Genomic DNA, 13,851 nt, shown 5'->3' with positions numbered 1-13,851 from the left:
GGAAATTAATATTCCTTTTTCAAATTGCAGGTGAGCAGCATATTTTCAAGATAAATAATCAAACAGTGGCTACTGTAATGAAGGGCTTTGAATGCAGAATTATTGTGGTTTTCGGAGGAGAAAATAAAACAACCAAGGAAGAATTAGTAATCTGAGCACCTTTATTGTGAAAACTGCTGGATGAACCGGAAGTGGACGTCAGATGACCCAGACTTGGTTTCCGTCGGTGTGATGTTGGAAGGATTGTGAGTTCCTTGCGGAATTTACGTGTCCAGCGGAGATAAACAATCGTTTTTTATTTAATACATCCTCTGTTTTGAAACTACGGAGTGAGTGAGAGCTGCTCGGTGAGTTTAAAACACCGAATGAAGACTAAAAACCAACCGTTGTTGCGATGCTAGCTAGCAGTAGCTAACGTTAGCTTTGGTGTCAAATGTCCGCAACAACAGCGGCTGTAAACAAGAAAACCCGACATCTTCGCTTGTTACCGCCGTTAAACACTGTTAAGCCCTATAATTGCGATTTTTAGCTCAAATATGAGCAACAAACGCCGACAAATACCGGGGTGTGTGACCCAGTGTTAGTTTTGCGACGTGTGTTTACGTTTCACGGCACTCTAGTTAGCTAGCTGTTAGCATTAAGCTAGCTGTGAGCCGAGCCGAGCCTCCGGGCTTGACACGTTCCCTCCTGTGTTAGATGTGACTCGCCCGTCCGTCGACCATGAGTAACAGCCACCCTCTCCGGCCCCTGGCCTCCGTGTCGGAGATCGACCACATCCACCTGCTGTCCGAGCAGCTGGGGGCCCTGGTGCTCGGCGAGGAGTACAGCGATGTTACCTTCGTGGTGGAGGGGAAGCGGTTCCCGGCGCACCGCGTCATCCTGGCAGCTCGTTGCCACTATTTCAGGTGAGGACGCCCACAAACATGAATGAATGGTTTATCGTTTAACATCAATGCTAGTTGTGTGCACATGTGGTGTTTCATACTGCATATACATGTGACACTATACAACTTTGAGACTGTAACAGTTAGTATTATTATTCATTATGTTTGAGATGGTCCAAAGCTCAACATTGTGGAGAAAGTGTGTGTGCATTGACTTCTGGCCCCGTCCGGCCCCTTTAGGGCCCTGCTGTACGGTGGGATGAAAGAGTCCCAGCCCCAAGCGGAGGTGCGCTTGGAAGAGACGCGGGCCGAAGCCTTCTCCATGCTGCTGAACTACCTGTACACGGGTCGGGCCAGCCTCAGCTCGGCCCGGGAGGAGGTGCTGCTGGACTTCCTGGGCCTGGCTCACCGCTACGGCCTCCAGCCGCTGGAGGACTCCACCTCCGAGTTCCTCCGCACCGTCCTGCACACCAACAACGTCTGCCTTGTTTTTGACGTGGCCAGTCTGTACTCTCTGAGTGCGCTGAGCGCGGCCTGCTGCGCCTACATGGACCGACACGGACCCGAAGTGTTGAACTCTGACGGCTTCCTCCAGCTGTCCAAGGTGAGAGGGTGGACTGGATTACAGAGAGGTGTAGGAAGAATTCCAATCATCTGGTTCAGTCTCGCGTTAAGGAAGCCTTCTTCTGTCCGTGTAGGGAGCTATGGTGGGCAGCTGATATCTCATGTATGCTGTTGTTGTAACATAAATCTGACATGCATGTAGTGATTTCATGATCATGAACATAAGCAACAAACAGCTGTTTTTATTTCTCACAACTGGAAGGAAATGGTTGAGATGCAGACTGTGGAAGATGAAAGAAGGCAACCGCAGAGAAACTTTCTTTATTTTGTCAGATCATTTGATTTAATGAATGCTTTTGGCGTGTAAAGAGCATTTCAATTAATTTATTAAACTTTCAAGTTCAGCTAAGCTCATGACGCATAACCGACAAATATCTTACACCTTGTTTGCAGCGGTGACTCGATCTCGTTCCCTTACCTGTTTGGATGCAACACATACTGATAACAAATTTAAAAGTACCATCTTGTTTATTCAACAATAAAATTCTTTAATTTCCGTGGAAATGAAATTCTGTAAAACAAGCAGGTACTCGCTTGTCATCACTGCAAAAGTTATGTTTTTTTTTAGTTAAAACTGATCAAAGTGAGGTTGACGTTCCTGCTTGCAGACCGCTCTGCTGACCGTGGTGAAGCGCGACTCGTTTGCCGCCAGTGAGAAGGAGATCTTCCAGGCGCTGAGTCGCTGGTGCCGGCATCATGAGGAGGGGGCCGACACTCAGGAAGTGATGTCGGCGGTGCGGCTGCCGCTCATGACCCTGACCGAGATGCTGAACGTGGTGCGACCGTCGGGCCTGCTGAGCCCCGACGACCTGCTGGACGCCATCAAGACGCGCTCGGAGAGCCGCAACATGGACCTCAACTACCGCGGCATGCTGAGTGAGTGAACTCGCCGTGTGGTTGATCGCTGCGGTCTTCCCGTCCTTCATGGTTCCTCCTCTTGGCTTTCAGTCCCGGAGGAGAACATCGCCACCATGAAGTACGGCGCCCAGGTGATGAAAGGGGAGCTGAAGTCGGCGCTGCTAGACGGAGACACACAGAACTACGACCTGGACCACGGCTTCTCCAGGCATCCCATCGAGGATGACGGGCGGGCCGGCATCCAGGTGAAGCTGGGCCAGTCGTCCATCATCAACCACGTCCGCCTGCTGCTGTGGGACAGAGACAGTCGGTAAGACGGAGGAACAAACTGACGTCGCGGGGTTTGGATTTCATCTGTAGACACAATGTATGAAGCGGCAAACAATATACTGGTATCTGTGAGAGCCGTGATGTTTAAACAGGTACATACATGACTCAATCAATCCTGCACCTTTTAAAAATCCTATTACATATAAAATGTTCAGGTTACAGAAAAGAGATAAAAACATGAAAGAATTTGACTGATCATCATGATCGACACATGGTTTTGTGTCATTCCTAGTATGTAGTATAAAGCAGAATAGGGCACATTTATTAAACCCATTTGAATAAATATCATTCTCCTTGAAGGCATTAAGTGAGTTTGTCTTTGCTTCTTGATCGTCTAAGGTCCTACTCGTACTACATTGAGGTCTCTATGGACGAGCTGGACTGGGTGCGTGTCGTGGACCATTCCAAGTACCTGTGCCGCTCCTGGCAGGATCTGTACTTCACCCCACGAGTCTGCAGGTGAGCCGAACAAAGAGACAACTCTAGATGCCGGACCATGTGACTCAGGCTCTCTATTTTACTCTGATGTGGTCTAAAACTCGCCCCCCCCCCCCCACCCACCCCCCTTTTTGTGTCTCAGGTACGTTCGCATCGTGGGGACGCACAACACGGTCAACAAGGTGTTCCACCTGGTGGCTTTTGAATGCATGTTCACCAACCGCTCCTTCACCCTGGAGAACGGCCTTCTGGGTAAGTCTGACGCTGCAGTCACAAACACTGCAGTGTTTCTGCTGGCGTGTGGTGTCTTGATTCAGGAGTCTCAGCCAGCATTCTATTCAAAGTTCTTCAGCGTAGAGCCGCCCGCTAGCCGATAAAGTGTGTAACCTGCGCCCGATGTCTGCAGTGCCCGGCGAGAACGTGGCGACCATCGCGCTGTGCGCCAGCGTCATCGAGGGCGTGAGCCGCTGCAGAAATGCCTTGCTCAACGGCGACACGCGCAACTACGACTGGGACTCCGGCTACACCTGCCACCAGCTGGGCTCCGGAGCCATCGTCATCCAGCTGGCTCAGCCCTACTGCATCGGGTCCTTGAGGTAGATCCCGTCCGAAAGAGTCCCACGATGACCTACCAACATCTACTGGAACCAAGCATTTTAGTTCTCCAGCTGGAGTTAAATACTTTCATTCTTATCTTCTTCACATTGACATTGAGGTGCCTTGAACTCTATCTGCGCTACTTCCAACTATTTATTATGAGTAGTAAGATTATGACTATTTTATATTTGTGTCCTATTTTGGAGCTTTGGGTTGGATGACTGCTATGTGACGTGGGGGTTGTAATTAGGATTATCCTTCATCCATATACATTTGTATCACATGCATACATATTGTATATATATATTTGACTTTATAACAGGAGATAAACAAACAATTAACACTTGGTATTCTTCGTTTCACTGGGTCCTAAAGCCCGTCATCTCAGAGCGAGTAAGTAGCTCCTCCCCCTCCTTCCTCCTTCTGTCCAGGCTGCTGCTGTGGGACTGTGACGAGCGCTCCTACAGCTACTACATCGAGGTCTCCAACAACCAGCAGCAGTGGACGAAGGTGGTGGACCGCACCAGGCAGGCCTGCCGGTGAGCTTCCTGCTGCACGTTGTATCAACGCTTTAACAGTTTGTGTGCGATCTGTTGAGCAAAGAGCATCGTTGTAGTAACTCCTAAGTGTTGTTTCTGTGAAATGAATCACTAACCCTCTACTTTTTAAAACAGAACACAACCGTCTCTTTTCAGCAGAAAGCTGAACAAACAGTAAAACAAACAAGTGTTTTCTCTCCCCTCGTCTGAAGGAGAACATGTTGGATGCTAGATTTCCCCAAATGCATGATGAACTGTACGTTAATCAGGAAAACGTAGTCATGAGAGACGTAAATGTTCTAATCTGATAAACAACCCCAGTGTCTCATGTCTCTGCTTTAATACCTTTTCTCATCGCTCCTCACAGATCGTGGCAGACGTTGAAGTTTGATAAGCAGCCTGCTTCCTTCATCCGCATCGTTGGGACGCACAACACCGCTAACGAGGTGAACCGCCGGCGAGCCGCGAGGCCTCATTTGATGAGCTGATGTCATATCCCTCTGGATCAATGCGGTAGATTGTTACAGGCGATCGGCTCTGATCGCTGTCTCTCTCTCTCCCTCCCTCCCTCCTCAGGTGTTCCACTGTGTTCACTTCGAGTGTCCGGCCCAGCTGGACACGGAGGTCAACGAGGGCAGCCCGGGGCCGGACCCCCACGACCCCGGGTCCTCGTCCCCGCAGCCGAGACCGCAGCGGCCCTCGCGCACCCACAGCCTACTTCCCTCTCCCCCGTCCTCGTCTTCCTCGCTGTCCCAACAGTGAGAGCTCCCTCCCTCTCCTCTGAATGCCATTTTGCACAGCCTTCATTGTCCCCGAGCACCCCGGCCCCCCCACATGCTGTCACCCCCTCCTTCATGAGTGCAGCATTAGAGGCCGGTACGTCTGCGGCCTCCATTTACATTTTACCAGTTCATATTTCCAAAAGCGATGGATTTTATCCTGAAACGAGCTATTTTTTTAAGAACGCGCCACTGTGCTCACTTTTCATATCGTCGCGCTGGCCGAGTGGCGCTCAAGTATTTGGGATTAGTCAAAGGTTTTTGTAGCTAATTCACTTTACCCCCCCCCCCCCCTCCTCTTTTTGATAGTTCAAATTCATACCTCAAGCAGAAAAAAAAACCTTTCTAAAAACTGAAGATGATTAAAGTGTTATTTTAGCGTATGAAGCACTTGGCCAGCTTAGCACAGATGTTTTGGGGATTCGATTGGTTGGTGAGGATCCTTTGGGCTCTGACCAAACGATGTTGCACTAGAGGTTCGTGTACGAGAGCAGCTGCTGTCGCCACTTTATTTTACTCGAGTACACGTAAATAAAGGTTGCAGCTCCTGAGTAGAGCGCGTCAGTGCTGCATCATAGGACTTTGTTGTATGTCAACTTAATTTAAACGCTCCCTTGCTCTTGGATCCATCTGTTCATTATTTTGTTTTGGGAGGTTTGTTTTTAAATGAATCCATCAGCGCTGCGCTTTCTGTTTGTTTAATTTGTGTCCCGACGTTGCACTTTTGAGTTGTCTTTTGAAAAAAACCTTCTTTTTAAAGAGGGAAAAAACGCTTGTCTGCTGTTAAATAAGCTGTTACCGCGGGCGACTAAATCCTCCATCTACATTCATAGAAGAGCACCCATGTTACCTCGTTGGATGAAGTCTTCCGTAATAACCAACCAGATAGCTGACACGGGGCTTTGTTCAGTTGCACTGTAACATGCCCCCCTCCCCCCATATATATATTTATGTATATATATTTCACTGCCTCTTGTTCAAAATATGCCTGTCAAAAATGTGAATATGAACGGACGTTGCTATTAGCGACCATTGTCCACTGTCGGACATATCTGGGGGTCTTTGTCATCTGTTTGGTCCCCGAGAGCTTCTGTCACACGGAGGGGCCGATCGCCGCCCCCCCCCCTCCCCTAACTGCGGCAGCTCCTTGGAAAATGTTGATGTGTAAATGCTGCCTAAGGAGCTGTTTTACTGTCATGAAACATTTAAAAATTAAACATTTTGAAATTTTATTTTGAAGCAAAATTTGTTTTTTTTTTGTGTCTTTCTTCTGTTTCTTAATGTTAAACGTTGTCGTCTCCCCGGGTGTGAGAACAGGATTTGAACTGATCGACCATGTGGGTCTCCGGCGTTATCACTGACTAGAGGTCCGCCGCTGCAGGAGGCCCCGACCTTCAGGACCATGTGGTCGACTAACAGTCTACTCCGGCCTGTAGGAGGGATCCACTTTTATTGCTTCATATATTACTTCATATTTTAATGGTTTTCATCCACAATGAGTTGTAATCTTTCTAGAAGAAAAAAATGGTATTTATTTTCCAGCATCACTAAAGCAGACAAAGAAACTTTAATATTCAACTTGTAAATCAACTCTCTGCTTCGTGTGTCTCGTACATTGAACATATCCGCTCAATAAGGTGACGTTTTAATTGCCGAATGCTTATTTAGAAATGCTACAGATCTGCTAACAGATGCTGATAACAGTTTGATAGAATCCCATTTCAGGTTCATTTACTTAATAAATGAACCTGAACCTGTACTTAATTTCAGAGATGTGTGCAATCAGGAAACACGGATGACAGCGAGCCAAACTGACACACTCCGTGTTTTTACTGATCTGAAAGAGAAACACGGCAACGAACAACGTCTACTTTGTCATTGTTGTTCACGTTTAGTCGAGTTTACACGTTTGTGGCTCGTTTGCCTTCATTTCGTTGGGCAATATTGACATTTGTGGTTTGACGGACGCGTTTCCGGCACAGCGGACTCTGCACCAGAATGGGGGTGTTCACTAACAGCAAGGAGGGGGGGGGGAACTTCCTTAAAGTGCGTATTCTTTATTTTCACCCCCCTCCCGTGTACGTAACACGGCGTAAATAGTTTGTATTGATATCCGCGCACAGCCGCTCGGTTTTCTGGGTGTTCCTCCGCGTCGCGTCACCGGCTCCCCCCGCTTTGTGCTCCTCGATGGTTCCGCCCGAACGTCCAGCTGATCGCTTCGAGTGCCGTTCAATTATTCCGGTTTAAACTGAGCCGTTTTGTTTCACTTAACGGATGGTTTTCTTCTGGCCGAAAGGGGCCGAGTTCGCACCTTTTCCACACCGACGCGTGGACTATAAACGGGGCAAGAGGAACATTCTACGTTTTTTTTGTTCAACTCTAGCGTCGGATCGTTTTTCTTTTCTCTTCTGTTGAGCGACCAGGCCGCGGACTCATCCCCGGCCTCGAGTTTCCATACCGCCCCCCACCCCCCCTTCCCTCCCCGTCTCTATCTCTCCCTCGTTGGAAGTCATGGGGGACACCAGCGAACGAAGCAAACTACCTCCCCGGTGTACGTGTGGATTCTGGGGGTAAGAGAGCAGCTGGACGTGAACCGCGTTGAGCCCCGATGTTCGTTCAATCCGGAGTGAACGTGCCCAGCGGGTTGAACCGGTCCAAACCCATTGTTGTTGTTCCGTTGAGCAGGCCGGAGGGTGGGGGGTTGGGAACTTGGCTAATAAATAAACCTCCCAGCTTTTAAAAAACTGGACTCGCATTTCCAGCAATTACCGGGTTTTGTAACGCCGCTTTGGACGTTACCCGAGCCGGGCCGGGCCGTTTTAAACCGCGCTACATCGGGTGTTGAAGGCGGTTCGTGACGGAACCGACACACACATGATTGATTGCCAGCAGGTTCCCTCATTTCTTCTGGGTTTTTTTTTTAAACCCCGTTTTCTTGAGTCGCCTCGAATAAAGATCCACATTGAAACGAGCACCACGTGACCCGCGCGGAGTGCGAGGCGGGCGGTGCTTATGAAGCCGCTTTTATCGGAGTTATGTCTCTCACAGTCGGTGGATGTGCGCTGCGTACCGGATGTGATTCACCGATGTGACCACGCACACCTTTTTATTTAACAGCTGTTTCTCCCCAGTGGGCTGTGAGTGCGTGTTTAAAGTAGCTGAAACATTTAAAAATACCTTTTTAAGAATCCTGTTATTTCATTACTAACCTCCCTGGGGGGGTCAACCCACTACCAATATATCACACACTCACACACAACCAGGAAGACTCTGACATTGTCACATGACCTGTCATTTGGTACCCCCACCCCCCCACCTGTCATTGCCGGGTGACACAGGTGTGTGTGTGTGTGTGTGTGTGTTGGCTCGAGGCCTCTGGGCAGAGGACTCTGTTGAGCTGACATTTAGTATTTTTAAAGGATGGCTTATGAATATTCATGGTCACATCTCAGTGATGGTACTTCTCTTTAGTACTCACTCTTGTTGGGCAACAAAGTTTCCCTTTTATTATTGGTTTAAAAAGATACATTTATATTGATAAGATGCTCATAGTGCACGTGGGGTTCATTTCAGGGCTGACTCTTCATGGGGGGGTGATTGACACTTTAGATGAAGGCGTGTTCTTCACCTGTGTTTGCTCTCCTGGATTCACCTGTCGGTACGGACGCATCAGGCTCTTCCTAATGTGTGAAATAATACGACTTGCAGCCCTCCGTCTGACCCTCCTTCAGGGTTCAAGGTGGAAGGCCTGCTTCAGTGTTATCAGTGTTTGCCTCCACCCACCCTCCACCCGCCCCGCTATCTGATGACCAAGTTGTGTTCTCAGCACCTCGTCATGTTTGACTTGGTTTCAGCACTAAGTAAGAAGTTAAACCGGCAGAGATATAAATAAATAATTTAAAAAAAACGTAGCTTGAGGAGAAAACCAGTATTGAACTTTTTTGTTGACATTTTGTTTATTGGAGATGTTTGCCATCTGGCATTTAGCTCCTTTTAGCTAGCTGCCCGTTGGCTCCTTTTAGCTAGCTGCCCGTTGGCTCCTTTTAGCTAGCTGCCCGTTGGCTCCCTTTAGCTAGCTGCCCGTTGGCTCCCTTTAGCTAGCTGCCCGTAGGCTCCCTTTAAGTAGCTGGCTGGGTTTTAGCTTCTTTAGCTAACTACAGGAGCTAAGCATCAGGCCTGATGCCACCTGCATGTGGGAAGTTCACAGGCATTTATTGGCATGAATAACCCTGATTAGGAAAGTAATAAAACTGCTTTATCAAACCATTAAACCTGCTCCTTCACGCAAACTACGCATACAAAGTAAACACCTTTTGCCTCTCGGGCGGCACGCCAGGCCCCGCCCCCTCGGCGTGTCACATTTGAGCCGGGCCGTATTAGCCGCCCCTCCCGTTGGCCTTCACTTTCCTGCGTAGGACGAGCAGCGGGGAAACTTGTCAGTCCCCCCTGGAAGAAATGAAATCAATAGCAGCGTCGTAAAATAATCACATCCATTACAACAACAACCGCGTGCTTCACGTGTGAATGAATTGTTTACAGCCGGCCGCTTGCTTCCCCCTCCTCCCGACACGTCCTGTCACGGCGAATGGTCAAACCGAAGACGTTGGGGACGCTCATGTGTTGGGATGTCTGACGCTCAGCATCATGTGATGTGTAATGTTCATGTGAGCTGTGCAGCTCCATCTGTTCCTCCACCTGCTACCTTCCAAACAGCGCGGTGGGAGAACAAGTCTTCCTGCTTCTAGCAGATGATCAATCACCACGAACCATTTGTGTGTCACATGTGAGGAGGTCACTGACACCCCCCCCCTCTATCCCCCCCTCCCCCTCTTTCTCTCTCTCCAGGTCCAGCGAGACCATGAACCTCTGCTCCAAATGTTTTGCCGGTAAGTTTCCCCTCCTTGGCGGTGTTTCTGTGATCGACTGAGCGGTCCTCTGACCGAGGAGACGCCCTCGGGTGATTCATGGAGCACGTGATGTTGAAAAAGAGGCCGATGCTTCACCTGTTAGATGTAAAGGTCTTGCCGACCTGCGTTCACTCATTGAATGGACCTGATTCATGCCGACCTAAAGGGATCACAGTCAGGAGTTTGCTTCTTCAAAATAAAAGCGCTTCCCTAATAAAATAACAGGTTGGCTTTTATTCTGACGAATTTATAGCAAAATGTGTTTATCACAGAATTGGCACAGCAAAGTTTGAAAAAAGTCCTGTGAAGTTTTCTCATACTCGTCCCGGTCGGTGTTTTTTTGGGGTGGCGCTGCAGCTGTCGGTAGCCATGGCAACCAGCGAGCGAGGCAAGTCTAGCGCCGCTCAGAATAGACTCGATACTCGCGAGTCCCGGAGGCCGCGCAGAAGTGGGTTAGTCCACATGTGGAGGAGAAACCGTAATGTAGGCCGACCTGCTCCGGGGGGGGGGGGGGGGGATAATATCCCTACGGATCAATACCGTACAAAACTATCATGTGAGAGAGGAGCCGCGGTGAAAAGGTGTTGTTTTTATGCTGTGGAGCACAAACAACCTTTTCAGGTGAATGTATGTTGTTCATGTAATGTTCGGCTTTTATTACATCAACCACATTCGACCGTAGACGTCCAGAAGAAGCAGCCGGGGGAGGACTGCACCCCCGAGCCCCTCCAGAGCGCCGGGAGCAGCCAGTCGCCGGTCTTCAGTAGCGACGCGAGCAGCAGCCAATCATCATCGTCGACGACGCCCCCCGGCCCCAAGCCGCCGCCCACCGAGGAGCCCTCGCCCACATGTCCCGGCACGAGGGAAGGTAAGCTACACCACATGGGAGTACTTGCATCAGTACCATGGATTGAAAGCACATGGGAGTACTTTATGTATAAGTACCATGGATTCACAGTACATGGAGTATTTCCTTGGTGTGAAGAGGACCTTTCACGTCCCGTCTCCTGGTTTCCTCTCCAGGCACGTCGTCCACAGAAACAGCCCAAGGAACTCTCGGCACACCAACAAAACGTCCTCGAGAATCAGGTACAGCCGGCCCCCCCGCCCAGCAGCCGCACCAGCAGCTCTCTATGCCCCCTCCCGTCTTTCAAACCTCTGCGCCACGCCTTTCTCCTCTAGGGTCGGACTCTGACAGCGAGGAGACGCCGGAGAAGCGGCCGCGGCCCGACGGGAAGGAGGGGAGCGGCGAGGAGGCCCCCGTAACGCCCAAGCAGAAGAACCGCCGGCGCTGCTTCCGCTGCCAAACCAAACTGGAGCTGGTGCAGCAGGAACTGGGCTCCTGCCGCTGTGGTGAGTAAACCGGCCCCGTCGCCGCGGGCAACGCCACCTGCCCCCACTCGGCTTAACTCGGCGGTCTGATGAAGCTTTTTAAATTCTACTCAAACTGTTCTGAAGCGGTTGGTTCTGGTTGCCCCCCCCAGGCTACGTGTTCTGCATGCTTCACCGTCTCCCCGAGCAGCACGACTGCCTGTTCGACCACCTGGGCCGCGGCCGCGAGGAGGCCGTCCTCAAGATGGTGAAGCTGGACCGCAAGGTGGGCCGCTCGTGCCAACGCATCGGGGAGGAGTGCTCCTGATCGGCCGTCCCGCCGGAGACCAGGCGCTTGTGGAGGGGGAGGGGCCTAAGGGAGGAAGAGGAGGAGCAAGCTCGTAATGTCCCACATCTGATCTGAGCCTGTTGGCGTCCGGTTTGAGAGAGGGTGCCCGGGGGGGGGGGGGGGGCGGGGCAAGTTCAAGTATCGCATGTTCACACACACACACACACACACACACACACACAGAGCCTTAACCCAACCCCCCCACCCCCTCACCCGTCTCCAGAGGAAGGGCGCCGCAGAGACGCCCTTCGCTCCCTTCCTGTTTCATGGAGACCGAACTGATCCGTTGGGATTCTTTTTTCTCCGTGTCTCCCCCCCCCTCCCTCAACGTCCGCTCCTCAGGTCGCCAGAACGGGGTTGGAGTATCAAACCTGTGACCCCGCCTTCCTCCTCCTCCTCCTCCTCCTCCTCTTCTTGTTCCTCCTCCTCATCATCATCCTCCCTCATCCATTTCACTTCTTCTGCCTACGTGGGGGGGTCCCGTGCACGGTACCAGCGATGCTGTACCCGTGCATGTGTGGTGAGGATGCTCCCCCTCCCCCATGTGGTCGTCACGGTGACCAGCTCTGTTTTTACTGCTTCGACAAGGTGTCGTGGACAATACAGCCGACCCCTGCCTCTGCTCACACGGACGAGAACCCCCCCCTCCCCCCAGGGTAAAAAACAGTAGCAGACCCCCCCCCCCCCCCCCCCCACCGGGCCGTCGTTGTTTTAAGGGCAAAGAGTCTGTATTCGTTAAGAAAGTAAAGTTTATGACGAGCCGGAGCGTTGAATCGGAATGACGCGCGGCCCTTTAAATCGCTCTTTAATTTATTTCCATGTGTTTTGTGGACGAGGTGTCACTTAATTCTCAGATTGGGGGGGCGGGGGGGGGGGGGTGTAATTCTTAAAATGTTATGATTTTCTTTCTTTTGCTTTGCTTTCATTCATTTCACTAAAGGAGTTTTTTGTCCCGCGGGTTGAGCCGGTGACGTCATGTTGATGGGCAGCACACATGTGGACTTTGATAAATGAGCCAAAAAGCTGGTTACCTTGGAGACGTGCCCCCCCCCCCCCCCCCTCCCCTCCCCCCCTCCCAAGGGGAAGAAGGACTCCTTCGTTTGGGTTGTGTCGTCATCATAAACCTTTGGTTCATCTTCATCAGATTCGAGCATTGGACTGTTGTTCAGTTACACACCTCTTGCTCTCCTAAAGGCGGATTCCACCAAAATCCACTTTTCTTTCAGTTCCTTCCTTTCTGGGTAATCAAAGTTCACGTTGTGATTCTGTTTAACGGCGGTACGGAAATCTTTATTAAAAATGCAATCTGATGATGAATTCCTTCAATGTCAAAATAAACTACAGGCATCATTTTTTTATTTTCTTTACCAATGACCTCATGGGGGAGGGGAAGGAGGGGGGAGGAAGCCCTTATAACCAGACACCACTTAACTATGCTAATCAGGACTTCCTGTTTGTTGCTCTTATCCAATGAGAACGCAGCGAGGACGCCGGGAGCTCTGCTTCTTGTTTTGATATTCTGGAAAACTTGTTCCTCTTTCTTTTCTTTTTTAGTGCTAATGAGAAATGGAAGAAATGGAATATCTTTCTGTACCTTTTTAGAGAAATTATTTAACCTTATATCAGTTTGAGTTACTTACACCTTAGCATAGAGTGGCATATTTAGTTAAATGTATTTAAAAAAGCAAGAATATAATTCTGTCCTATTTTCTCCTTTTTAATTTGATGGTGTTCCATTTTCTGCTGAGGAAAATAAACTGGATTAGAGGACGTGTGTCTGTGTTGTTCTGTTTGAATAGGTTTTATCTCACAATAAACTATGAACAAAATGCCAGAACATCCATCAGTTTATTTTATTACATCTTATATTACATTTATACCATGTAGGTTATGTTGTTGGTCACATTTAATAATAAACTACGGAGCAGAAATAGTTTAATGCTGCCGATTGGTCGTAATGATCATTTAAAGGTAATGAGGTCACACTACGATAATCTCCCATAGCGATTGATGAGCTCTAATTGGCTTTCGTGGTTAAAGAATTAATTTAGTTTCCACTAAAGTGAGTTTATGCAAACATGACTTTAAATATAGAAACAACAAGGGGGGTAGGATAGTTATCTTTACCACAACTCATTTAAAATTAAATGAAAGTTGCTTCTCTTAGTATATTCAGTGTGCTTCATTTACAAAATGATTCTTTATTCAGGTTACTGATGCATTCATATGTGAGCA

At 49.5% G+C, this 13,851-nt stretch overlaps 2 protein-coding genes across 3 annotated transcripts; both read left to right on the top strand.

The window, feature by feature from the left end:
* Nucleotides 1-113: 113 nt before the first annotated feature.
* On the top strand, nt 114-6,281 carry btbd9 (BTB (POZ) domain containing 9). The gene is made up of 11 exons (XM_078093448.1): nt 114-347; nt 697-905; nt 1,125-1,488; nt 2,117-2,384; nt 2,457-2,676; nt 3,036-3,155; nt 3,277-3,386; nt 3,541-3,730; nt 4,163-4,270; nt 4,638-4,716; nt 4,847-6,281. The coding sequence occupies exons 2-11, from the start codon at nt 721-723 to the stop codon at nt 5,030-5,032; spliced, it is 1,830 nt and encodes a 609-aa protein (XP_077949574.1). The 5' UTR covers nt 114-347; nt 697-720; the 3' UTR covers nt 5,033-6,281.
* Nucleotides 6,282-7,076: 795 nt separating this feature from the next.
* LOC120808291 (AN1-type zinc finger protein 3) lies at nt 7,077-13,386 on the top strand. Of its 2 annotated transcripts, XR_013453398.1 has the most exons (7): nt 7,153-7,619; nt 9,895-9,935; nt 10,639-10,824; nt 10,980-11,045; nt 11,139-11,309; nt 11,441-11,682; nt 11,792-11,842. XR_013453398.1 is itself a non-coding variant. In XM_040161126.2 (6 exons), the coding sequence occupies exons 1-6, from the start codon at nt 7,561-7,563 to the stop codon at nt 11,593-11,595; spliced, it is 678 nt and encodes a 225-aa protein (XP_040017060.1). In that variant the 5' UTR covers nt 7,077-7,560; the 3' UTR covers nt 11,596-13,386. The 2 variants fall into 2 exon arrangements, 1 of the variants encoding a protein (XP_040017060.1); XM_040161126.2 differs by having other exon boundaries at nt 7,077-7,619; nt 11,441-13,386.
* The last annotated feature ends 465 nt before the right edge of the window (nt 13,387-13,851 follow it).

This window comes from Gasterosteus aculeatus, chromosome 18 (assembly GCF_964276395.1).
Source record: "Gasterosteus aculeatus chromosome 18, fGasAcu3.hap1.1, whole genome shotgun sequence".
In the NCBI taxonomy this organism is placed as follows: domain Eukaryota; kingdom Metazoa; phylum Chordata; class Actinopteri; order Perciformes; family Gasterosteidae; genus Gasterosteus; species Gasterosteus aculeatus.
Note: the sequence above shows the minus strand (reverse complement) of the source record. Positions and strands in the feature narration are given on the sequence as shown.

Excerpts from the sequence above, each read along its gene's own strand:
- btbd9 (XM_078093448.1), top strand. The coding sequence starts at position 721 with ATGAGTAACAGCCACCCTCTCCGGCCCCTGGCCTCCGTGTCGGAGATC. Across the intron at positions 3,156-3,276 it reads TTCACCCCACGAGTCTGCAG|GTACGTTCGCATCGTGGGGA; the intron begins GTGAGCCGAACA and ends TTTGTGTCTCAG. Across the intron at positions 3,387-3,540 it reads CCTGGAGAACGGCCTTCTGG|TGCCCGGCGAGAACGTGGCG; the intron begins GTAAGTCTGACG and ends CGATGTCTGCAG.
- LOC120808291 (XM_040161126.2), top strand. The coding sequence starts at position 7,561 with ATGGGGGACACCAGCGAACGAAGCAAACTACCTCCCCGGTGTACGTGT. Across the intron at positions 9,936-10,638 it reads CTGCTCCAAATGTTTTGCCG|ACGTCCAGAAGAAGCAGCCG; the intron begins GTAAGTTTCCCC and ends ATTCGACCGTAG. Across the intron at positions 11,310-11,440 it reads ACTGGGCTCCTGCCGCTGTG|GCTACGTGTTCTGCATGCTT; the intron begins GTGAGTAAACCG and ends TGCCCCCCCCAG.